The 24,216-nt window shown below is 40.1% G+C and overlaps 1 protein-coding gene across 10 annotated transcripts in view; it reads left to right on the top strand.

The window, feature by feature from the left end:
* LOC126981806 (hornerin-like) overlaps positions 1-24,216 on the top strand; it is a 161,991-nt gene that overhangs the window by 60,988 nt on the left and 76,787 nt on the right. For 8 of the 10 annotated variants that reach the window (XM_050833368.1, XM_050833365.1, XM_050833369.1 and 5 more), the window contains exon 2: positions 19,235-19,828. In XM_050833368.1, the coding sequence (XP_050689325.1) occupies positions 19,273-19,828 (556 nt within the window). In that variant the 5' untranslated portion in view covers positions 19,235-19,272. Of the gene's footprint in view, positions 1-9,938; positions 9,956-19,234; positions 19,829-24,216 lie in introns of those variants that run through there. The other 2 variants (XM_050833371.1, XM_050833376.1) reach the window with 2 other exon arrangements.

Here is a 24,216-nt window from a genome sequence, read left to right as displayed (position 1 = left end):
CCTTTTAGTTTTCTCTTGCACATTTTCTTATTCTCCTTTATTTCCTTTCTTCCATTTTTTCTCTCCACTCCTTACCCGTTTCCTCCTTCCCTCCTCCGTTGTTCGTCTCATCATCTCCCCTCCCCCCCCCCTCCTTCCTTCCTCCTTCCCTCTCCTCTTCCCCTCCCTTATTTCTTCCCTTCCCTCTCTCTAGCTAACTATAACACTATTTGTGGCCACAGTAAATTCATCTACGTCTGCCTCCCACGTAATGAGACTTATTATACTCTAACAATGGGAGTAGAAGTCCAACACGCGGTCAAGGTCACGCCGGGAAACGTTTGTGTGTTCTGAAAATAATAATAATAATCTAGACAACAAAAAAATAGTAGGATGAGGGCGCTTTGCTGGCTTCTGTGGTCTGCGCCAAGCCACACGGGGAGAGAGACAGATGAAGACAGACAGACAGGTAAACATACAGATAGACAAAGATAGACGTGTAGATAGACAGACAGATAGAAAGATAGACATACAGATAGACAGAAAGAAAAACGTGTAGATGGACAGATAGAGGGAAAGACAGACAGACAGATAGACAGAAAGACAAACGTGCAGATAGACAGATAGAGGGAAAGACAGACAGATAGAAAGGTTGACATACAGATAGACAGAAAGACAAACGTGTAGATAGACAGATAGAGGGAAAGACAGACAGATAGACAGAAAGACAAACGTGTAGATAGACAGATAGAGGGAAAGCCAGACAGATAGAAAGCCAGACAGACAGATAGATAGAGCCACATGTGCGTTTGAACACCTGTAGAACAAACTCTCTCTCTCTCTCTCTCTCTCTCTCTCTCTCTCTCTCTCTCTCTCTCTCTCTCTCTCTCTCTCTCTCTCTCTCTCTCTCTCTCTCTTCCTCTTCCTCCTCTCTCTCCCCTTCCCTCCCTCTTCCTCTCTTCCCACTCTTCCTTCCTCTCTCTTTCCCTGTCCTTCATTTCTCCTCCACTTCCTCTTATCCTCCCTCTTCCTCTTCCTTGTGGATTTAGGAAGTGGGAGAGTGGTCTCGTGTGTGTGTGTGTGTGTGTGTGTGTGTGTGTGTGTGTGTGTGTGTGTTATTTATAGCTATTCTTTTCCTGTCCTATCTCTCTTATCTTTATCGTATGTTCAATCTTGCCGTTATTTATGTCTGCTTCTCATCCTGTCTTTTCGGTATCTCTGTCTCCTCTCTGTCTGTTTTTCATCCTGTCCTTTCGCTTTTTTTTTTTTTTTTTTTTTTTGTCGTCTCTGCCTCTTTTCCTGTTGTTATCTTTGTTGCTGTTTTCTGTTTGTGTCCGTCTGTCTGTCTCTCATTCTCATTCTTTCATTTTCTCATCTCCATTCTCATTCTCACCTTCATTCTCATTATCTTTCATTCTCACTCTCTTTCATTCTCATTCTCTTTCATTCTCTCTTTCATTCTCTCATTCTCTCTCTCTCTCTCTCTCTCTCTCTCTCTCTCTCTCTCTCTCTCTCTCTCTCTCTCTCTCTCTCTCTCTCTCTCTCTCTCTCTCTCTCTCATTCTCTTTCATTCTCTTTCATTCTCTCTCTCTCTCTCTGTCTCTCTCTCTCTCTCTCTCTCTCTCTCTCTCTCTCTCTCTCTCTCTCTCTCTCCCCTCTCCTCCTCGTAACCTAACACTACCTGAGTTGACAAGATGAGAGAGAGAGAGAGAGAGAGAGTAAAGCCTCATTCCCTTAATCCACACGCCTGAATACCTGACCTGTCGTAACTCACCTGGATATTTTTTGCCGCCACTCCACCGACAGACTAATTAGCAGTGAACGTGATGCCAGGTATGCCGGGTCGTTTACCTGTGCGTTTTCTAGTCAGTCGGAAGACTTGCTTTGATCTGCCAAGTGCTTGCCTCACCTGGATTGCCTCGAGGTCGTATTAGGTGAGGTCAGGGTATGTGGTAAGAGGCGGGGTCCTAGGTGATGTGTTATGTAAGGTGAGGTAGATTTGGTTAGGTCAGGGAATGTGGTAAAAGGTGGTGTTAGTTAGGTAAGATAATGTTAGGTCAGGTCAGGGGATGGGATTATAGGTATTGGGTCATAGGAGGTTAGGTAAGGTAAGGCTATGTTAGGTCAGGTCAGGGGATAAGATTAGTGTTAGGGCATGGTAGGTTAGGTAAAGTAAGGCTATGTTAGGTTAGGTTAGGTCAGGTCAGGTCAGGTCAGGGGATAAGATTAGTGTTAGGGCATGGGAGGTTAGGTAAAGTAAGGCTATGTTAGGTTAGGTCAGGTCAGGTCAGGGGATAAGATTAGTGTTAGGGCATGGTAGGTTAGGTAAAGTAAGGCTATGTTAGGTTAGGTTAGGTCAGGTCAGGTCAGGGGATAAGATTAGTGTTAGGGCATGGTAGGTTAGGTAAGGTAAGGCTATGTTAGGTTAGGTTAGGTTAGGTCAGGGGATGTCTTAATAGGTGAGGTGTTAGGTTATGTGATGTTAGATAAATTCAGATTATAATAGGTAAGGTTTGGTTAGGTCAGGGAACGTAACCAAAAAAAAAAAATCGCTTCCATATATTTTCTTCCCCTTTACCAAGAAATCTGACGCTCGGAGAAGTAAAAGATAACGGAGGGAGGAAGAAGGAAGAGTGAAAGAGGAGGGGAGGCAGGAAGAAAGGTACAAGAGGAAAAAGGAGCAGTAGTAGTAATAGGAGGAAGAAAAGAGGACGGGGTAATTGGAACAGAAGGAGGAGGAAGAGGAGGAGGAGGAAGAAACGTTGAAGAGGAGGAAGCAACAGCAAGAGGAAAAGGAGAAAAAAGAGAGGAAGGCGTAATTGCAACAGGAGGAGGAGGAAGAGGAGGAGGAGATGAAGTAAGAAGAGAAAAGTTGAAGAGGAGGAACCAACAGTAGTAGAAGAAGGAGGAGGAAGAGAGGAAGGCGTAATTGCAACAGGAGGAAGAGGAAGAAGACGACGAGGAGGAGGAGGAGGAGGAGGAGGAGGAGGAGATGAAGTAAATAGAAGAGAAAATTTGAAGAGGAGGAACCAACAGAGAAGAAGAGCAGGAGGAGGAGGAATAGAGGAAGGCGTAATTACAACAGGAGGAAGAGGAGGAGAAGACGAAGACGAAGACGAAAACACAACAACAAGAACAACAAAAACAACATGAGGAGGAGGAGGAGGAGGAGGGAGAGGGGGAGGGGAAGTAAAGTCCAGCATAGGCACCGCGTATAGCAAAGACACTAATCCCAAGTTGACATTATCGACCGGCAAAGGATGGGTTAAAGGGGCGGTTCCAGAGGCCAATGGGTGGACGGGCGGTGACCTTGGCTGGGGTGAGCAGGTGGAGTTCAAACGCTGACTCACTGAGAAGCCCATCGGCCCATACATTCTATAGACCACGGAAGGGGGATAGGAAGAAGAGGGGAAACACACAGCCACATACTACATAATCAGGAGCAGGATTTGACACCCTACCCATTGCCACAAAAGCATTCTATGGACCAAAGAAGAGAAACAGGAGGAGGAAGAAGAGGGGAAACACACAGCCACATACTACATAATTAAGAGCAGAAAATGACACTACTTATTGAGCTTGATAACATTACCGCTGAAAACATTACCTTCCCTAACATTCAATAGACCAAACAAGGGGAAAATGAGGAAGAGGAAGGGAAACACACAGCCACATACTACATAATTAAGAGCAGAAAATGACACTACTTATTGAGCTTGATAACATTACCGCTGAAAACATTACCATCCCTAACATTCTATAGACCTAACAAGGGGAAAATGAGGAAGAGGAAGGGAAACACACAGCCACATACTACATAATTAAGAGCAGAAAATTACACTACTTATTGAGCTTGATAACATTACCGCTGAAAACATTACCTTCCCTAACATTCAATAGACCAAACAAGGGGAAAATGAGGAAGAGGAAGGGAAACACACAGCCACATACTACATAATCAGAAGCAGAAAATGACACTTTACTGATGCCACAGAAAACATTACATAGACCAAACGAGAGGAACAGGAAGAAGAGGAGGGGAAATACAGTCAGCCACATACCACATACTATCAGGAGCAGCATATTACACCTTGCCTATTATACTTTAGACCTTTGCTGTTAACATCACCCTCCCGCTAAAAGAGAAACCGCCCTTCTTGCCAAACATTTCATAGACCAAACAGCGTCACCAGGTTGTCGTATTCAGCGCATTGTACTTCCCGATTTCAGACCCTAAATTATCCCGCCCATTCCGATTTCAGACGCAAAACTATCGCACCCATCCCGATTTCAGACCCAAAACTATCGCACCCACTCCGATTTCAGACCCCAAACTATCCCACCCACTCCGATTTCAGACCCCAAACTATCGCACCCACTCCGATTTCAGACCCAAAACTATCCCACCCACTCCGATTTCAGACGCAAAACTATCGCACCCATCCCGATTTCAGACCCAAAACTATCCCACCCACTCCGATTTCAGACCCAAAACTATCCCACCCACTCCGATTTCAGACGCAAAACTATCGCACCCATCCCGATTTCAGACCCAAAACTATCGCACCCATTCCGATTTCAGACCCAAAACTATCGCACCCACTCCGATTTCAGACCCAAAACTATCCCACCCACTCCGATTTCAGACGCAAAACTATCGCACCATCCCGATTTCAGACCAAAACTATCGCACTCATCCCGATTTCAGACCCAAAACTATCCACCACTCCGATTTCAGACGCAAAACTATCGCACCATCCCGATTTCAGACGCAAACTATCGCACCACTCCGATTTCAGACCCAAAACTATCGCACCCATCCCGATTTCAGACCCAAAACTATCCCACCCACTCCGATTTCAGACGCAAAACTATCGCACCCATCCCGATTTCAGACCCAAAACTATCCCACCCACTCCGATTTCAGACGCAAAACTATCGCACCCATCCCGATTTCAGACCCAAAACTATCCCACCCACTCCGATTTCAGACGCAAAACTATCGCACCCATCCCGATTTCAGACCCAAAACTATCGCACCCATCCCGATTTCAGACCCAAAACTATCGATCGCACCGGCACGGAAAATCGACGTTCAGTTCTACCTATCTTTAAAACCGTGAATTGTTGATGTTTATGGCGTTCCTAAAGCTGATCTGATTACCGTATTTTGGAAGCATTTATCGCACATCTGGAAACGCGGATACCAAACAGAAGGAACAAGAGGAAGAGGAGGAGGAGGAAAAACATACAGCCACCTACTAACCACATACAATAGCACATACACATACACAATAGCACATAAACATACACAATAGCACATACACATACACAATAGCAGAAAATGACACCTGTTGCAGCTCAGACGTTTACCTTTAGACTTTTAAACAGGATGGGAAAGAAAGAAAACGATGAAAATTAAGAGGAAAATGCTGGAAACAAGGAGAGGAAAAAGAAAACGATGAAAATTAAGAGGAAAATGCGGGAAACAAGGATGGGAAAGAAAGAAAACGATGAAAAGTAAGAGGAAAAAGCGGAAAACAAGGAGAGGAAAAAGAAAACGATGAAAATTAAGAGGAAAATGCGGGAAACAAGGAGAGGAAAGAAAGAAAACGATGAAAACTAAGAGGAAAAAGCGGAAAACAAGGAGAGGAAAGAAAGAAAACGATGAAAACTAAGAGGAAAAAGCGGAAAACAAGGAGAGGAAAAAGAAAACGATGAAAATTAAGAGGAAAAAGCGGAAAACAAGGAGAGGAAAAAGAAAACGATGAAAATTTAGAGGAAAATGCGGGAAACAAGGAGTGGAAAAAGAAAACGATGAAAATTTAGAGGAAAATGCGGGAAACAAGGAGAGGAAAAAGAAAACGATGAAAACTAAGAGGAAAATGCGGGAAACAAGGATGGGAAAGAAAGAAAACGATGAAAACTAAGAGGAAAAAGCGGAAAACAAGGAGAGGAAAAAGAAAACGATGAAAATTAAGAGGAAAATGCGGGAAACAAGGATGGGAAAGAAAGAAAACGATGAAAACTAAGAGGAAAATGCGGGAAACAAGGATGGGAAAGAAAGAAAACGATGAAAACTAAGAGGAAAATGCGGGAAACAAGGATGGGAAAGAAAGAAAACGATGAAAACTAAGAGAAAAAAAGCGGGAAATAAGGTAGTGAAAAAAATGATATAAAAGGATACTCTGAAAAAAGGAGAAAAAGAAAACAAAAAAGGATGAAAAAGGAATAAACAGAAAAAAAAAGGAGATAGCAACAGCCTTTCAGTGCCTTGATGCAAAAGAAAACTGAAAAAAAGAGAAAAAGAAAACAAAAAAGGAGGAAAAATGAATAAACAGAAAAAAAAAGAAAGACAGCAACAGCCTTTCAGTGCCATGGTGCAAAGGGAAACTCTGAAAAAAGGAGAAAAAGGAAACAAAGGAGGAAGAAAAATGAATAAACAGAAAAAAAAAGAGATAGCAACAGCCTTTCAGTGCCATGGTGTCCGCAGGTTAATTAATTCACGGCCACGTTTTCGGCACCTGAGTCTTCCCTGTTCAGAGTCTCGCCAGCACGCCGAACCACTCATGAAGCATTGACCCCGAACCTCATGGACCCTTAGATATTAGAACTCTACTCTGACAAACCTATTTCTACTATTTTTTACCCTCACGTTAACAAAAAAAAAAAAAAAAAAAAAAAAATCTTGAATTTGTATCTCAAACTTTTATGTACTGTTAATCGACTCTGTACAACTCCTTTTTTTTTTTTTTAAATCAATGACAACTTTTTTTACTACTATTATTACTACTCTGATGTATTATAACTATTTCAACCTCCTTATTACACTTATGTCACCCAAAAACACCCTTATACACCTTGAATCTATATTTGAACCTTTTTGTATTACTATTGAATTCTGTTTAAAACTCTTCATGAATCCACACATATTAAAGCTCTACTCTGATGTATTATAACCTTCTACTACTGTTCATTACCCTCGCGTCACCCAAAACACCCTTATACACCTTGAATCTATATTTGAACCTTTTTGTATTACTATTGAATTCTGTTTAAAACTCTTCATGAATCCATATATATTAAAGCTCTACTCTGATGTATTATAACTTTCTACTACTGTTTATTACCCTCGCGTCTCCCAAAACACCCTTATACACCTTGAATCTATATCTGAACCTTTTTGTATTACTATTGAATTCTGTTTAAAACTCTCCACGAATCCACACATATTAAAGCTCTACTCTGATGTATTATAACTTTCTACTACTGTTCATTACCCTCACGTCAGCCCAGAACTTCTTTGCCACTGAATCTATATTGTAACCTTTATATATTGCTATTCGATACTATTCAGCTATGCTCTGTTTAGCTCTCCTGTGCTTCTCCTTACATAATTATACGTTGTCTTGCTTTACGTTCATTCCTTTTTTACGTTTTTACACTTTACTATAATTTTTCTCACGCCCTTATGATGATTTTTTTTTTGCATTTCTCCATTTTTATATTTTGATTTATGTACAACCACCACCGCCACTACCACTAACACTAACAAGAACATCAACACTACCACTAACAAAAACAACAACAATACACTAACAACAACAAAAACCAAAAACATAACAACACTACCACTAACAAAAACAACAACAATACACTAACAACGACAAAAAACAAGAACAACAACACTACCACTAACAAAAACAACAACAATACACTAACAACGACAAAAAACAAGAACAACAACACTACCACTAACAAAAACAACAACAATACACTAACAACGACAAAAAACAAAAACAACAACACTACCACTAACAAAAACAACAACAGTACACTAACAACGACAAAAACAAGAACAACCTCAACAACACTACCACTAACAGCACCAACACCATCACTAACAGCACCACCACCACCACCACCATCACCATCACTAACAACAGCATCAACAACAACAGCGAGATGATGGGTTGGGTCTTGTCTGGCCTTTCTGTTAGTGGTTATTTGGGTGACCTTTCTCTCCTGTTGAGGCTTGAAGGTCAGAACTGTGTGCGTGCGTGAGTGTGTGTGTGTGTGTGTGTGTGTGTGTGTGTGTGTGTGTGTGTGTGTGTTTCATGGGGTCGTCTTCAGATATACATTATTTTATTATTATTATTATTATTATTATTATTATTATTATTATTACATTTATCTTTGGTCTTGCTTTCCATTCATATAATTTCCCCTTCCGTCTCCCCTCTTCCTCTTCCTCTTCCTCTTCCTGTCTCTGCTTTCTCTCCCCCTTCCATTTTTCCTCCAAGTTTCTCTCCTCTCCTCTCCTCTCTCTACTTCGTCTTCCCCTCCCCTCTCCCTATCTCCTCTCCTTCCCCCTTTTCACACAGCTTTCTTTACCCTTTTCCCTTTTCCCTTTCCTTTTCACCCTTAACCACCTCCTTACCTGCCCTTTCCCCTTCCCTTCAGTTCCCTTGTTTTTCTCTTGTTTGCCCTTTCTATCTTTTTTTTTTCCTCTTCCTTTTTTCCTCTCTTGCCCTTTGCTCTTCCCTTCTTCTTACCCCCTCCACGTATCTGCCCTTTCCCTTCCTCTTCCCCCCTTTTCTTTTGCCCTTTGCTCGCGTCTACACAACCCCCTTCCTCTCCTCCTCGTATCTCCCCTTTTCATTCTTCCCTTTTCTCTCCATTCCCTTCCTTTTTTACCTCCTTCCCCTCTCACGTATCTCCCTTTTCTATCTTTCCCTCTTCCCCCTTTTCATTCTTCCCTTTCATGTCCTTTGCTCCCCATTCCTACCCTTCTCTCCCCTCCTTCACGTAGGCGCCCTTTCCCCTTTCCCTCCTCTCCCTCCTTCCCTTTAAAACACGTGGTTATTGATTTTGCTTTTTCCTTCATTGTTCTCCTTCTCCCTTTAATCTAACTGGGTTCTCCTTCTTTCCTTCTTTCCCTCCTTTGTTTTTTCCTTCATTCCTTGCATCCTTTCCTTCCTTCCTTCGTTTCTTTCCTCCTTTCATTCCTTCATTTCTTTCCTCCTTTTCTTCTTTCCTTCGTTTCTTTCTTCATTTCTTTCCTCCTTTCCTTCGTTTCTTCCTTCGTTCCTTGCCTCCTTTCCTTCTTGCCTTCGTTTCTTCCTTCATTTCTTTCCTTCTTTCCTTCTTTCCTTCGTTTCTTCCTTCATTTATTTCCTCCCTTTCTTCTTTCCGTCTTTTCTTCCTTCATTCCTTTCCTCCTTTTCTTCTTTCCTTCGTTTCTTCCTTCATTTCTTTCCTTCCTTCCTTTGTTTCTTCATTCCTTGCCTCCTTTCCTTCCCTCCTTCGTTTCTTCCTTCATTTCTTTCCTTCTTTCCTTCCTTCCTTCGTTTCTTCATTCCTTTCCTCCTTTCCTTCCCTCCTTCGTTTCTTCCTTCATTTCTCTCCTCTCCTTCCTTAGTTTCTTCCTTCATTCCGTACCTCCTGCTTTCTTTTCTTTCTTCACTCCTTCGTTGGCTCCATTCATCTTGTCTTTCAATCTTTTATTTCTCCTTCATTCTTTATTCCTTCTTTTTCTTCGTTCCCTTTTCTCTGTCTTTTTCTTTATTCATCCTTTTTATTTTCCTCTTTCCCTTCACTTTCTCCTTTCCTTCCCTCTTTCTTTCATTCCCTTCTTCCTTGATCTTTCATTCTTTTTTTCCATATACGCTTTCCACTCTAACCATTCACACACACACACACACACACACACACACACACACACACACACATTTCCACGCTTACACACTTGTCCTGAATAACTAAACCAATCCAGGTGAGGTGACACACACACACACACACACACACACACACACACACAGTCACACATGTTCAATAGTAAGGCAATGGAATAAGTAATAGATATATATGGTAATTAATCGTGTATGTATGTATGTATGTATGTGTATGATTATTAATGTGCATCTTTCTCTTCCTCAGGTATGTGCGTTTTTGTGTACACCTGGCTGTCGTGTACGTGAGTAAACCGACACACACACACACACACACACACACACACACACACACACACACACACACACACACACACACACACACACACAGCTGTCGTTGCTCTCATATGATTTTCTTTGTTCAGTAAAAAAAAAAAATCGTCATTTATTTATTTATTTTTTACTCTTGTTTTTCTATTTTAATTATTTTCCTTTTAAAGTTCAATTGTTTTTGGTATTTATTTTTTTATTGTTTTTATTGTTCAGGTTTTTCTCTCCTTTTCGCTTTTCTGATTACGTTTTTTTAGTTTTTTCGTTTATCTTTTTCCTTTCTCTTTTTTTCCTTTTATTTCTCCTCTTCTTTCTCTTTTCTCTTTCCACCTTTCCTGTTTTCTCCTTTTTTTCCTCATCATTCCTTTTTCTTTCCTCTTATTTCCTTGTCCTTCTCTTTCCTCTTGTTTATTTTTTCTTTCCTTTTCTTTCTTTATTAAATTTTGTATTCATGTTTTCCGCGTTGTTCGTTTTCTCCGTTATTAATTTTTCTCCTGATTCTTTTTCGTATGTTTTAAAAGGCTATTGTGTTCCATTTTCTTTTTTTCTTTTCTGTTTTATTTATTCTGTACATTTATTTTCTCGTTAATTTGTTTTTTCATCCTTCGTTTATTTTGTTTTTAGTATTTTTCTATTATTCCATATTCTTTATTTTTTATTTTCTCCTGTTTTATTTATTCTGTACATTTATTTTTCCGTTAATTCGTCTTTCATCCTTTGTTTATTTTTTGTATTTTTCTATATTTCAAAGCCTTTTCTCTTTCTCTACTTATTCTCTCATTCCTTCATTCACACGTTGGTTTGTTGTCACTAATATGTTTACAGCTGTCCAGATTGTTCTAATTTTTTTGTGTTTTTTCTATATTTCAAAGCCTTTTCTCTTTCTCTACTCATTCATTCATTCATTCATACACGTTGGTTTGCTGTCACTAATATGTTTAAAGCTGTCCAGATTGTTCTCATTTTTTTGTGTTTTTTCTATATTTCAAAGCCTTTTCTCTTTCTCTTGTTTCTCATTCTCGCATTCCTTCTTTCATACGTTTGCTGCTATTAATATGTTTACAGCTTCCCAGATTGTCCTCATTCCTCTTCTTCCTCTTGTTTTCTCTTCCTATTTTTTCCTCTCTCCTCTTTTCTGTTTCTTTTCTCTTTCCATCTTTCCTCTTTTTTTTCTTTCCATTTCCTCTTCTTCCTCTAGTATTCTTTCCTATTTTCTTCCTCTTTCTCCTCTTCTTTCTCTTTTCCTCTTTTCTCTTTCCACATTTCCTCATTTGTCCTTTTTTCATCTTCATTCTTTTTTCTTTCCATTTCCTCTTCTTCCTCTTGTTTTCTTTCCTATTTTTTCCTCTTTTTCCTCTACTTTCTCTTTCTTTCCTCTTCCCTCTGTCCACCTTTCCTCTTTTCTCCTTTCCCTTCTTCATTCTTTTCTCTTTTTCTTTCCTTTTATTTCTCCCTTTCTTTCTCTTTCCTCTTTTCTCTCTCCACCTTTCCTCTTTTCTCTTTTTTTCCTCTTCATTCTTTTCTCTTTCTTTCCTCTTATTTCTCCTTTTCTTTCTCTTTCCTCTTGTCTATTTTTTTTCTTTTCTTTCTTTCCTCTTCATTTTCTGTCCTCATGTTCTTTTTTTCTTTTTTGGTCATTTTTTTACTAATTCTGCGACCATTTTTTTCCCCTTTAAGTTTTCCCACAGAGAGAGAGAGAGAGAGAGAGAGAGAGAGGGGGTCAAGGTATGCTTCCCCTCAGGTATTTTTAATTTGAAGGTCACACAGCAACAGGTGAAGAGGTTAGCGCATTTCAACTTGCTTTAAACCCGTCACCTGCATGCTCTCTCTCTCTCTCTCTCTCTCTCTCTCTCTCTCTCTCTCTCTCTCTCTCCCATTCAGCCTATTTCCTTCCTCCATTTCCCTTCTTTTTTCTTCTTTCTTTCCTTCCTTTCTTCCCTCTTTCCTTTCTTTATCTTTCTAATCTCTCTCTCTCTCTCTCTCTCTCTCTCTCTCTCTCTCTCTCTCCATTCAGCCTTTATTCCTTCCTCCATTTCCCTCCTCTTTCCTTTCTTCCTTCCTTCCTTCCTTCCTTCCTTCCCTTCTTCCCTCTTTCCTTGCCTCCCTATTTATCTCTCTCCCTCCCACCCCATTTTCTCTCCCTCCATTGTTCATTCTTCTTCTTCCCTCTTTAATTTTTCCTTATCTCTTCTTCCCCCTCTCCTTTATTTCTCCTTATCTCTCCTTCCCTTTCATCATCGTTTCTTCCTCCTTCCTTATCTCCCCTTCTTCCATCCTTTATTTCTTTCTCCTCCTCCTCCTCCTCCACCACTACTAACCCATCCTCCAACAATTTTGAGAGAGAGAGAGAGAGAGAGAGAGAGAGAGAGAGAGAGAGAGAGAGAGAGAGAGAGAGAGAGAGAGAGAGAGAGAGAGAGATAGAGATAGAGAGAGAGAGAAGAACAGAGAGAGAGACAGACAGAAACAAGAGATTGAGAGAGAGAGACAGACAGAGAGAGACAGACAGAGAGAGACAGACAGACAAAGGGAGACAGACAGACAGAGCAACAGAACAGACATGGCAGACAGACAGAGACAGACAGACAGACAGAGACAGACAGACAACGAAACAAAAATGGAAAGAAAAAAAAAGGACAGGGAAGGACACAGAAGCAACAGACACACAGACACCCATCCACCCACTAAGGAGAGACAGACAGACAGAGACAGACAGACAACGAAACAAAAATGGAAAGAAAAAAAAGAACAGGGAAGGACACAGAAGCAACAGACACACAGACACCCATCCACCCACAAAGGAGAGACAGACAGACAATCATAAACATGAAGAATACATACAGCCAATCAGACAAAGACAGACAACCTAGAACAGACGGATATAGACAGCCAACCAGACACACACAGACACATAGACGGACAGACAAACAGAAAAGACAAACAGAAAAACATTAACAGACACAATGATAAACAGTCAACAAACCAAACAGAGAAACAGACAGACAGACAAACACAAAAGGAAACAGACAACTAAGGGAAAAAAAAGACAGCTAACCAGACACAAACACAGACAGACAGACAGATAGACCGACAAACACACACACACAGAGAGAGAGAGAGAGAGAGAGAGAGAGAGAGAGAGAGAGAGAGAGAGAGAGAGAGAGAGAGAGAGAGAGAGAGAGATTAACGAAACGATAACAAAGATAAAAATAAACACTGGATGAGAAAATGAATTAAAAAAGTATTACAAAAAATTAGACCATTACAAATACATACATACACACATACATACATACATACATACATACTTACTTACTTACTTACACTCATATACAACACTTATAAACGAAGGAATGAGGAAATAAATGAAACAGTGAACAAAGACAGGTCGCTTGAGGGCCTGAACCACGTGACCCGTCCGAACGTAAACATATGACGCAATCTTGGTCACGCGTTACGTCATCACCCTGTCAACGCCCGATGTCACGTGACCCGGGCGCTTACTCATCAGGGGGGAGGGGGAGGGGAGGGGGGGTAAGAGGGGATCGCGTACACAAACAAACACACAAACAAACTCGTAAATAAATGACCGTGCGTGAGTGTGTTCGTGCGTGCGTGTGTGTGTGTGAGCAAAACAAAGCCGCCTGGAACACAAACGCATGAACTAAAGCGAACAAATTTATTAACAAACAAACAAACAAACAAACAAACTAACTAACGATTAAAAAAGTGAAATCTGTCCCCCAACAACAACAACAACAACAATAATAACAACTACAACAATGATAACAATAATAATACTGAATTGCACTAAAAACTACAATAACAACAGCAATAACAACAACAACAACAACTACTACTACTACTACTACTACTGCTCTCTCTCTCTCTCTCTCTCTCTCTCTCTCTCTCTCTCTCTCTCTCTCTCTCTCTCTCTCTCTCTCTCTCTCTCTCTCTCTCTCTATCATCCCTCCCTCCCTTCCTCATTCATTCCCTTTCATATTCTCCCTCCCTCTCCTATTCTTACTCCTCTTATCACACACACACACACACACACACACACACACACCTGTTCTATTTACACACCTGTCCCACACTGACCTACCCTTCCCTTCCCGCCGCTGCCGCCGTCCGTTCGAGAGCCCCGGCCTTTGATGCTGTGAGTTGTGCCGCGCGTGGGAAAAACAACCTCCTTTTAATATAATACGTGGGAGGGGTGGAGCAGGCGAGGGGAGAGAAGGGAGATATGAATGGAGGGGGAATAGGAAGATGAGGCCAGATTGGGAGAGAAAAGAGGAAGAGGAGGAAAGGAGGGTGAATGGAGGAAAAAAAAAAGGAAGATATGAGACCAGAACGAGAGAAAAAGAAAAAGAAAGGGAGAGGAGAGAAAGGAGGGAGATGTAGAAAGGGAGGGATAAGAGGAGGAGAGAGGGGAGAAAGGAAGAGAAGGAGTAAAAGAAGGGAGAGGAGAAATCGGAGGGAGAAAATGAAGAGGAAATAGGAAGAGAGAGGAGAAAGGAGGATGAAGGGAGGGGAAAGAGGAAGACATGAGACCAGAAAAAAAAGGGAAGAAGATGGAGAGAGAGAGAAGAGAATGGAGAGGAAAGAGGAAGAGGGGAGAGAAGGGTACGGGAGGAGGGAGAGAAAAAAAAAGAATAAGAAATGAGGCCACAGACAGAGAAGGGAGGGAGAGGAGATAATGTGGAAGAGGGGAAGGAAGGGAGGCACAGAAGGAGATGACAAGGAAGAAAGAAGCAATGAATGGAGATAAAAGAGGAAGGAGACGAGAGGAGAAGAAAGAGGAAGGAGGGAAGAACAGGGAGAGGTGACAAGAGAGAAAGGAGGGAGGGAAGAACGGAGGAGGCAAGAGAGAGAAAGGAAGAATGAATGGAGAGAAACGAAGACAGGAGGAGGCGATAGAGGAGAAAGGAAGATGAATGGAGAGAAAAGAGGAAGAAAGGGAGTGGGGAAAGGAGATGACAGGAGGGAAAGGAGGGAGAGAAATGAGGAAGAGAGGAAGTAAGGGAGGGATGGGAGAAGGTGATGAGGGAAATAAGGGAGGGAGAGAAGGAGAGAAATGAGGAAGAGAGGAAGTAAGGGAGGGATGGGAGGAGGTGATAGGAGGGAGGGAGGGAGAGGAGAGAAATGAGGAAGAGAGGAAGTAAATGAGGAACTGGAGGAGGGGAGAGAGAAAGAGAAGAAGAAAGAAAGGATGAATGGAGAGAAGAGAGGGAGAGAGAGAGAGAGAGAGCGACTTGGAAGGACGGAAAAGGAGGGAAAGGAAGGAGGGAGGAAGGAAAAAGGAATGAAGGAAGAAGAAAGGAAGGAAACACGAGAAAAGAGAGGAGGAGGTAAAGTACTGACAGAAGGAGGGAAGAAGGGAAAGGATATAATAAAGGAAAGGAGGTAGAAAGGAAGGAAGGAAGAAGGAAACATCAGAAAAGAGGAGGGAAAGTACTGATGGAAGGGAGGAAGGAGGGAAAGAGTAGAATAAATAGAGGAGGTAGAGAGGAAGGAAAAAGATACAGAAGGGTGGAAGAGGAGGGAAGGAGAGGGAGAGATTGAGTTAGGGAAGGGATAAAAGGAAGAAACGAAGAATAAAGAGAAGAGGGAAGGGATGGAAGGGAAGCAGAGAGAGAGAGAGAGAGAGAGAGAGAGAGAGAGAGAGAGAGAATGGCTTAGGAAATGTGAAAGAGAAGGGAACCGTGGTGTGGAAAAGAAGAAAGGAAAAGAAAAAAAGAGAGATGGAGGAGAAGAGAGAGAGAGAGAGAGAGAGAGAGAGAGAGAGAGAGAGAGAGAGAGAGAGAGAGAGAGAGAGAGAGAAGCAAAAGGAGGGTTTGAAAAGCGAGGAGACACAGAAGAAGAAAATAAAAGAAAGAAAAGAGAATGGAGGAGAGAAAAAAAGAAGAAGGAAACACAAAGAGGATATCTGATAGACGTGGGATGAAGGAAGAGAAGGGAAGGGAAGAGAGATAAAGAGAAAGAAGAAAGGAAATGAATGAAAAATAAAGAGGAAAATGAGAAGATAAAAAGCAGAAAAGAAGAGAGAAAAAAATGAGATGAAGGAAGAGAAGAGAAGCGAAGAGAGGGGAAGGGAAGAGCTTGATAAATAGAGAAAGAAAGGATAAAGAAAATGAATGAAGAATGAGAAGGAAAATGAGAAGATAAAAAGCAGAAAAGAAGATAGAGAAAAAAAAATGAGATGGGAGAGAAGAGAAACGAAGAGAGAGGAAGGAAGAGCTTGATAAATAGAAAAAGAAAGAAGAAAGGAAATGAATGAAGAATGAGAAGGAAAATGAGAGAAGATAAAAAGCAGAAAAGAAGAGAGATAAAAATATGAGATGAAGGAAGAGAAGAGAAGCGAAGAGAGAGGAAGGAAGAGCTTGATAAATAGAGAAAGAAAGAAGAAAGGAAATGAAGGAAAATGAGAGAAGATAAAAAGCAGAAGAGACAAAAAAAATGAGATAGAGAGAAGAGAACCGAAGAGAGAGGAAGAGAAGAGCTTGATAAACAGAGTAAGAAAGGAGAAATTAAATAAATGGAGAATGAGAAGCGAAGAGAGAATAAGGGAAGAGCTTGATAAAGGAAGATAGAAAGGAGAAAGGAAACGAATGGCAAGCGAAGAGGAAAATGAGAAGATAAAAGCAGAGAGGAAAGATGAATAAAAGACAAGATGAAAGGAGAGAGAGAGAAGAGAAAAGAAGCGGAGAGAAGGGGAAGGTCTGATAAAGAGAGGGGAGGGAGAGAGAACGGAAGAGAAGGGGAAAGTCTAATAAAAAAGAGAGAAAGGGAAGCAAATGAGAGAAGATAAAAGCAGGAAAGAAGATAAAAGGAGAGAAGAGAAAGGAGGGGAAAGGTCTGATAAAGAGAGAGAGAGAGAGAGAGAGAGAGAGAGAGAGAGAGAGGAAAATGAAAAAAATAATTAAAGAAAAGAAGATAAGACGTGAGATGAAAGGAGAGGAGAGAAAAGAGAGGAGAAAGAAAAGGTTGATAAAGAAAGAGATAGAACGGAAAGAAAATGAGATAAGAAAACAAAATAAAAGAAGATAGATAGACAGAAGACGTGAAATGAAGAAGAAGAGGAGAGAAAAGAAAAGAGGAGAAATAAAAATGCCTGATGAATAGAAGGGAAAGGTCTGATAAAGAAAGAGAGATAGAACGGAAAGAAAATAAGATAACAAAATAAAAGAAGATAGACAGAAGACGAGAAATGAAGAAGAAGAGAGAAAAGAAAAGAAAAGAAGAAATAAAAATGCCTGATGAATAGAAGGGAAAGAAAGAAAACGAAAATAAAGAGAAGAGAGAAAGAATGATAAAATAGTAGAAAAGAATAAAACAAAGAAAAAAAAAACATGATGAAAGGGGAGAAGCAAAAGGAAGGGACTTAAAAGAGGGGAGAAAGATAAAGAGAGAGAGAGAGAGAGAGAGAGAGAGAGAGAGAGAGAGAGAGAGAGAGAGAGAGAGGAGGGAAGCGAGTCAAAAGGATGAAAAAGAAAGAGGGAAAAGGTGCAATGAAGAGAGAGGGGAAAAGAATGGAAGAAGAGAAGTAAGTAAAAGAGAGAGAGAGGGAGAGAGAAAGAGAAAGAGGGGAAATACATTGAGAGAGAGAAAAAAAGAGAGGAGATAGAGGGGGAGGAGAGAACATAGCTTAAAAATGCAAGTTGATATAAGCGAAGGGGAGAGAGAGAGAGAGAGAAGGGAAGGGAGAGAAAGGATGAGAAGAGGAGGAGGAGGAGGAAGAGATGGAAGGGAAGCGAAAAGAGGGGAAGAGAGAGAGAGAGAAGGGAGAAGAAGAAGAGGAAGAGAGGGAAGAGAAGTAATAACACCTGTACGTATACCTGTGTGTGTGTGTGTGTGTGTGTGTGTGTGTGTGTGTGTGTGTGTGTGTGCGCGCAGGAAGACGAAGATTAAAGGTGTGTTACAGATGTGTGGAGAGAGGGGGGGAGGGGGAGGGAAGGGAGGGGGGGGAGGGATTATGTTATGCACGTGGGCAAGGTGAGAGAGAGAGAGAGAGAGAGAGAGAGAGAGAGAGAGAGAGAGAGAGAGAGAGAGAGAGAGAGAGAGAGAGAGAGAGAGAGAGAGAGAGAGACAAAATATAAAAAACACACACACACACACACACACACACACACACACACACACACACACACACACACATTTGACAATTCACTCGTAGATCACGTGACGTACTGACTACTCTCTCTCTCTCTCTCTCTCTCTCTCTCTCTCTCTCTCTCTCTCTCATTAATTCCTGCTCGCGTAATAGAGAATTATTCAGCACGAGTGACTGTGTGTGTGTGTGTGTGTGTGTGTGTGTGTGTGTGTGTGTGTGTGTGTGTCAAGAAAGTGTGAATCAAGTATGGGACGATTTTTTGCTACTGTTTTGTTTTTATTTTTTAAGAGTAATTGATATCGTAACCTTTCCTCTTTACTTTTTCTTCCTTCTTCTTCATTCTTTGTCATCTACTTTTTTCTTTTCTTCTTATTTTTGTTTTTGTTTTCTTATTGTGTGTGTGTGTGTGTGTGTGTGTGTGTGTGTGTGTGTGTGTGTGTGTGTGTAAAAAAAAGGAAAGTTAATTTTAAGACAGTTTTCCCTCGCCAAGCCGTCTGTCACCCTTTTCCCGTTTTCTTTATTTTGTATACAAGCATCATCATCATCATCATTATTTTCCCATCTATTGCATCCTATCATCACTCTTAATCTCACTGTTCCCCTTCTTTCCCCTCCCCTCCCCTTATTCCCCCTCCTTCCCTTTCTCCACTTATTCCCCTTCCTTACCCTTTCCCCATATCTTCCCTCCCCTTATTTCCTTTCTTTCCCTTCCCCTCCCCTTATTCCTCCAACCTTCCCTTTCTCCACTAATTCCCTTCCTTCCCCTTCCCCCATATCTTCCCTTCCCTTATTTCCTTTCTTTCCCCTCCCCTCCCCTTATTCCCCCTCCTTCCTTTTCTCCACTTATTCCCCTTCCTTCCCCTTCCCTCATATCTTCCCTCCCCTTATTTCCTTTCTTTCCCCTCTACTTCCCTTATTCCCCCTCCCTCCCCTCTCCTCCCCTTATTCCCCTCCCTTCCCCTCCCTCCCCTCTCCTCCCCTTATTCCCCTTCCTTCCCCTTCTTCCATATCTTCCCTCCCCCGCATATCTTCCCTCCCCTTATTTCCTTCCTTCCCCTCTACTTCCCTTATTCCCCCTCCTTCCCCTCCCTCCTCTCCCCTTCTCAGCCTCCCTAACCACATCATCTCTCTCTTCCCCCCTTAGAGAGAAGCTGCGAGGGAGACATGAGCGGATGAGGGGCCATGAACAGCAGGTTTGAAGTGTGTACCAGCGACATCACTAACAACAACAACAACAACAACAAGAGCAACAACAACAATAACGCTACCCGCACCACCGCCAGGTATCGAATCATCACCGGGAACCGTAACACCACCACCGCCAGCATCACCGCCAACCCCACCACCCTTATCATCATCAGAAAGAACACCAACACCACCACCACCAACAACACCAATAACAATAACAACAGTAGTACAACAGTGACCAAGAAGGAGCTTTTGGACAACGAAGCGACCTCCACCTCCACCTCCACTTCCGACACCTCCACCACCACCATTACCGCCTCCACCTCCACCGAAGAGAAAAGTGATTATAAAGGTGGTTTCGTCGTCACCACTGCTGCTTCGTCTGGGGTTCCGAAGCTTCAATACACCGCCAAGAGTTTGAAGAATCGACGTAGCAAGGCCTCGTCCACCTCCTCCTCCTCCTCCTCCTGCAGCCCTCCCACCACCACCTCCACCACCTCCTCCTCCTCTTCAGACTCCACTAGTTCAACCTCCACTCCTGCCAAGACAAGTTAGTATTGATGTTTTTTATTTCTTGTATTTGTATGTGTGTTTTTTTTTTTTATCAATTAGTGTATTTGTGTGTTTGCTTCATTCGTTTCTTTGTTTATTTACTTTTTTGTTTTTTCTTCTTTTTCTTTGGTTATTTATCTAATTTCAGGTTTATTACTTTATTGGGGCTAATGCACGTGTTTATTTTCTTGTTATTATCTATTCTTTTTTTTTCTGCGAGTTTTTTTCTTTCCCAAAACGCCGCCAATTTCCACCACTTGTACACACGATCAAAAAAGTATCTTCAGTACATGCCTCGTGCGGAGAATTCTGAAAAAAGCTTCTTGATTCGCCCTCCTTCCCTTCCTTATTCCCCTTCCTTCCCCTCCCCTCCCCTTCTTTCCCCCTCCTTCCCTTTCCACTTATTCCCCTTCCTTCCCCTCCCCTCCCCTTCTTTCCCCTTCCTTCCCTTTCTCCACTTATTCCCCTTCCTTCCCCTCCCCCCATATCTTCCCTTCCCTCCCCTTATTCCCCTTCTTTCCCCACTTACTCCCCTTATTTCCCTTACTTCCCGTCCCTCCCTCCTTCTTCCCCTTCCTTCTCCTCCCCTCTCCTTCTTCCCCTCTCCTTCCCTGTCTCCACTTATTCCCCTTCCTTCCCCTCCCCCATATCTTTCCTCCCCTCCCCTTATTCCCCATCCTTCCCCTTCCTTCCCCTCCCCTTCCTTCCCTTTCTTCCCTCCCTCCCTTTATTCCCCCTTCCCTTCCCTTTTATTCCCCCTCCTTCCCCTCCCTTCCGGCCCCCCTCCCCCCTATACATTCCCTCATTATTTTATTAACTTAGTGCTGCGGTCAGGCGTATCAACCTTCCCGGGGCGTAACGAGGCTGCCCGACCCTTGACTGCCGATGGACCGCAGGACAATTTTGATCGTGTTGGCAATTTTTATTTTATTATTTATTTAATTTTATTTTGTACGATTTTGATTATTCATTTTATATCTTTTTTTATTGATTGTTAGTTTTATTTTATTTATTTTTTTATTCATTTTCATTGGTTTATTCGGTTTCTAGCTTTTGTTGAATTTTTTTTTTTTTGCATTTTAATTGGATTTTGCTTTACATTTATAATTATTTTTCATCTTTTTATTGGTCTTATTTTACATTTTTATTGATTTCTTATTTTTTTCAACTTAATTGCGTTTACATTTTATTACTTTTTTTTTGCATTTTCATTGGATTTTTACTTTACATTTTTAATTATTTTTCATCTTTTTATTTGTTTTATTTTGCATTTTTACGGATTTATTATTTTTTTTTAATTAATTGCGTTTTTTCACCCTGCATTTTATTTCTTTTATTTCATTTTCATCGATTTATTATTGTTCATTTTGTTATTGATTTAATGCTGCTTTTTACGCTATTACTGTTACGCTATTATTGTTACGCTATTATTGTTACGCTGTTACTGTTACGCTATTATTGTTACGCTATTACGTTTTTTTCACAAATGTATGCAGTTATTCTTTTTTTTTTTTACTTCGTTTTTACTGTATTCCGGGTTATAGTTTCTTCTTTTTTTTTATCAATATTAATTTTCATATTCTATTTTAAGGGTGACGTATTTTTTTCTGTTTTGCATTCATGTATTTTTTTTTTTTTCTATTTCATTTTTATCAATATTAATTTTCATGTGTTTTTGAGGGGTGACTTTTTTGGTATGATTTATTTCACTTAACTATTTTTTTCCATTTCATTTTTATCAATATTATTTATTTCACTCAACTATTTTTTTCTATTTCATTTTTATCAATATTAATTTTCATGTGTTTTTGAGGGGTGACTTTTTTGGTATGATTTATTTCACTTAACTATTTTTTTCTATTTCATTTTTATCAATATTATTTATTTCACTTGACAATTTTTTTTCTATTTCATTTTTATCAATATTATTTATTTCACTTGACAATTTTTTTTCTATTTCATTTTTATCAATACTATTTATTTCACTTAACTATTTTTTTTATATTTCATTTTTATCAATATTATTTATTTCACTTAACTATTTTTTTCTATTTCATTTTTATCAATATTATTTATTTCACTTAACTATTTTTTTCTATTTCATTTTTATCAATATTATTTATTTCACTTAACTATTTTTTTTTCTATTTCATTTTTATCAATACTATTTATTTCACTTAACTATTTTTTTCTATTTCATTTTTATCAATATTAATTTTCATGTGTTTTTGAGGAGTGACTATTTTGGTATGATTTATTTCACGACTATTTTTTTTCTATTTCATTTTTATCAATATTATTTATTTCACTTGACAATTTTTTTTCTATTTCATTTTTATCAATATTAATTTTCATGTGTTTTTGAGGAGTGACTATTTTTTTGTATTATTTATTTCACTTAACTATTTTTTTAACCCAATATTTTTTCGCCCCGGGCTGGTGAGTTCGTTCGTTCTTTTTTTTTCTTCTTTTTCCTCCCAATTTTCGGTGTTATTTTATACATACATATTTTGATCTTTTCCACAATACGTTACTGATATATATTTTTTTCCCATCCTCCTTTTTTTTTTAAGCGGGGTCTTGTCTTGTTATTTTTTTTACAGCATATATATATTTTTTTCTCGTCACTTTTTCATTCGTTACAAGTTTTCGTGGACTCATTTTTTTAATATTTTTTTTACGGGCTTGGGATAGTAGTAGTAGTAGTAGTAGTAGTAGAAACAATAGCGAGCTTAGTAGTAGTTGTAAAGTAGTTGCGGAGGTAGTAATGGTAGTAGAAGTAGTAGTAGTAGTAGGAGGAGGAGGAGGAGAATTAGTAGAAGTAACAGTAGCTAGCAGTAGTAGTTCTGGAGTTAGTGGTAGTAGTGATAGTAGTAGCAGTAGTAGTTGTGGTAGTAGTAGTAGTAGTAGTAGTAGTAGTAGTAGTAGTAGTAGTAGCATCATCATATCTTCATTACATATTTTTCTGAGAGGACAAAATAATATCGTCTTGCCTTAATCAAATTATTCCCTAAGTGGCTCGTTATGTAAATGTTATGCCGCCCAATAACTCAGTAATTCTCTATACTCCTCTGTGGCCCTCTTCTCCTTCACCGTCTTCTTCGTCTTCGTCTTCGCCTTCGTCTTCATCTTCGTCTTCATCATCTTCGTCTTCTTTCTCTCTTTTTTCTTCTTCGTCTACGTCTTCGCCTTCATCTTCATCTTCGTCTTCTTTCTCTCTTTTTTCTTCTTCGTCTACGTCTTCGTCTTCATCATCTTCGTCTTCTTTCTCTCTTTTTTCTTCTTCGTCTACGTCTTCGCCTTCATCTTCATCTTCGTCTTCATCATCTTCGTCTTCTTTCTCTCTTTTTTCTTCTTCGTCTACGTCTTCGTCTTCGCCTTCATCTTCGTCTTCTTCATCTTCGTCTTCTTTCTCTCTTTTTTCTTCTTCGTCTACGTCTTCATCTTTTTTTTCTTCTTTTTGGTCTTCGTTTTCCCCCTTCATCTTCTTCGTCCTCTTCATATTCTTTGTCGTTTTCGTTTTCGCCTTCATCATCTTCGTCTTCTTCATCTTCGTCCTTTTTTTTCCGCTTCGCCTTCTTCTTCTTGCTCCTCTCCTTCTCTATCTTCCTCTTCTTCTTCTTTTATGTCTGTATTCTTCATCTTCAGTATTCGCAGTTATTTTTATATATTCTATTTTCTTCATAATCCAATCCGTTTGTTCTTCATGATTAATTCTTCTTCTTCTTCTTCATCTCCTTCTTCTTCACCTTCTTCCCTTCTTGTTGTTCTTCCTCGGAAAAATATTGCAGTCTAAGAAGATTAGTTTCAATTCCCTTTCTTCTCTCTCTCTCTCTCTCTCTCTCTCTCTCTCTCTCTCTCTCTTCAGTAAGCCTCCTCCCCTTCTCTTCTATCTTAAGACCCACTCAGGGAGATTTAAACCCTCTCTCACCTCTTTCTTACCTTTTCTCATTTATCCAGTGTTCGCTTTCTCTTCTTCATCCGTCTCTCTAACGTTTTCTCTTATTTCATCCATCTGGTCTCACGTTTTCTCTTATTCATCCATTTGTGTTACGTTTTCTCTTTATTTCATCCATCTCTTACGTTTTTCTTTATTTCATCCGTCTCTACGTTTTTCTCTTTATTTCATCCATCTCTTACGTTTTCTCTTATTTCATCCATCTGTGTTACGTTTTCTCTTTATTTCATCCATCTCTTATGTTTTTCTCTATTTCATCCATCTGGTCTCTCGTTTTCTCTATTTCATCCATCTCTCTTACGTTTTCTCCTATTTCATCCATTTGTGTTACGTTTTCTCTTTATTTCATCCATCTCTTATGTTTTTCTCTTTATTTCATCCATCTCTTACGTTTTCTCTCTATTTCATCCATCTCTTACGTTTTTCTC

The sequence above is a fragment of the Eriocheir sinensis genome, chromosome 49 (genome assembly GCF_024679095.1).
Source record: "Eriocheir sinensis breed Jianghai 21 chromosome 49, ASM2467909v1, whole genome shotgun sequence".
NCBI classification, from domain to species: domain Eukaryota; kingdom Metazoa; phylum Arthropoda; class Malacostraca; order Decapoda; family Varunidae; genus Eriocheir; species Eriocheir sinensis.
This window is presented reverse-complemented; position numbering and strand designations above follow the sequence as displayed.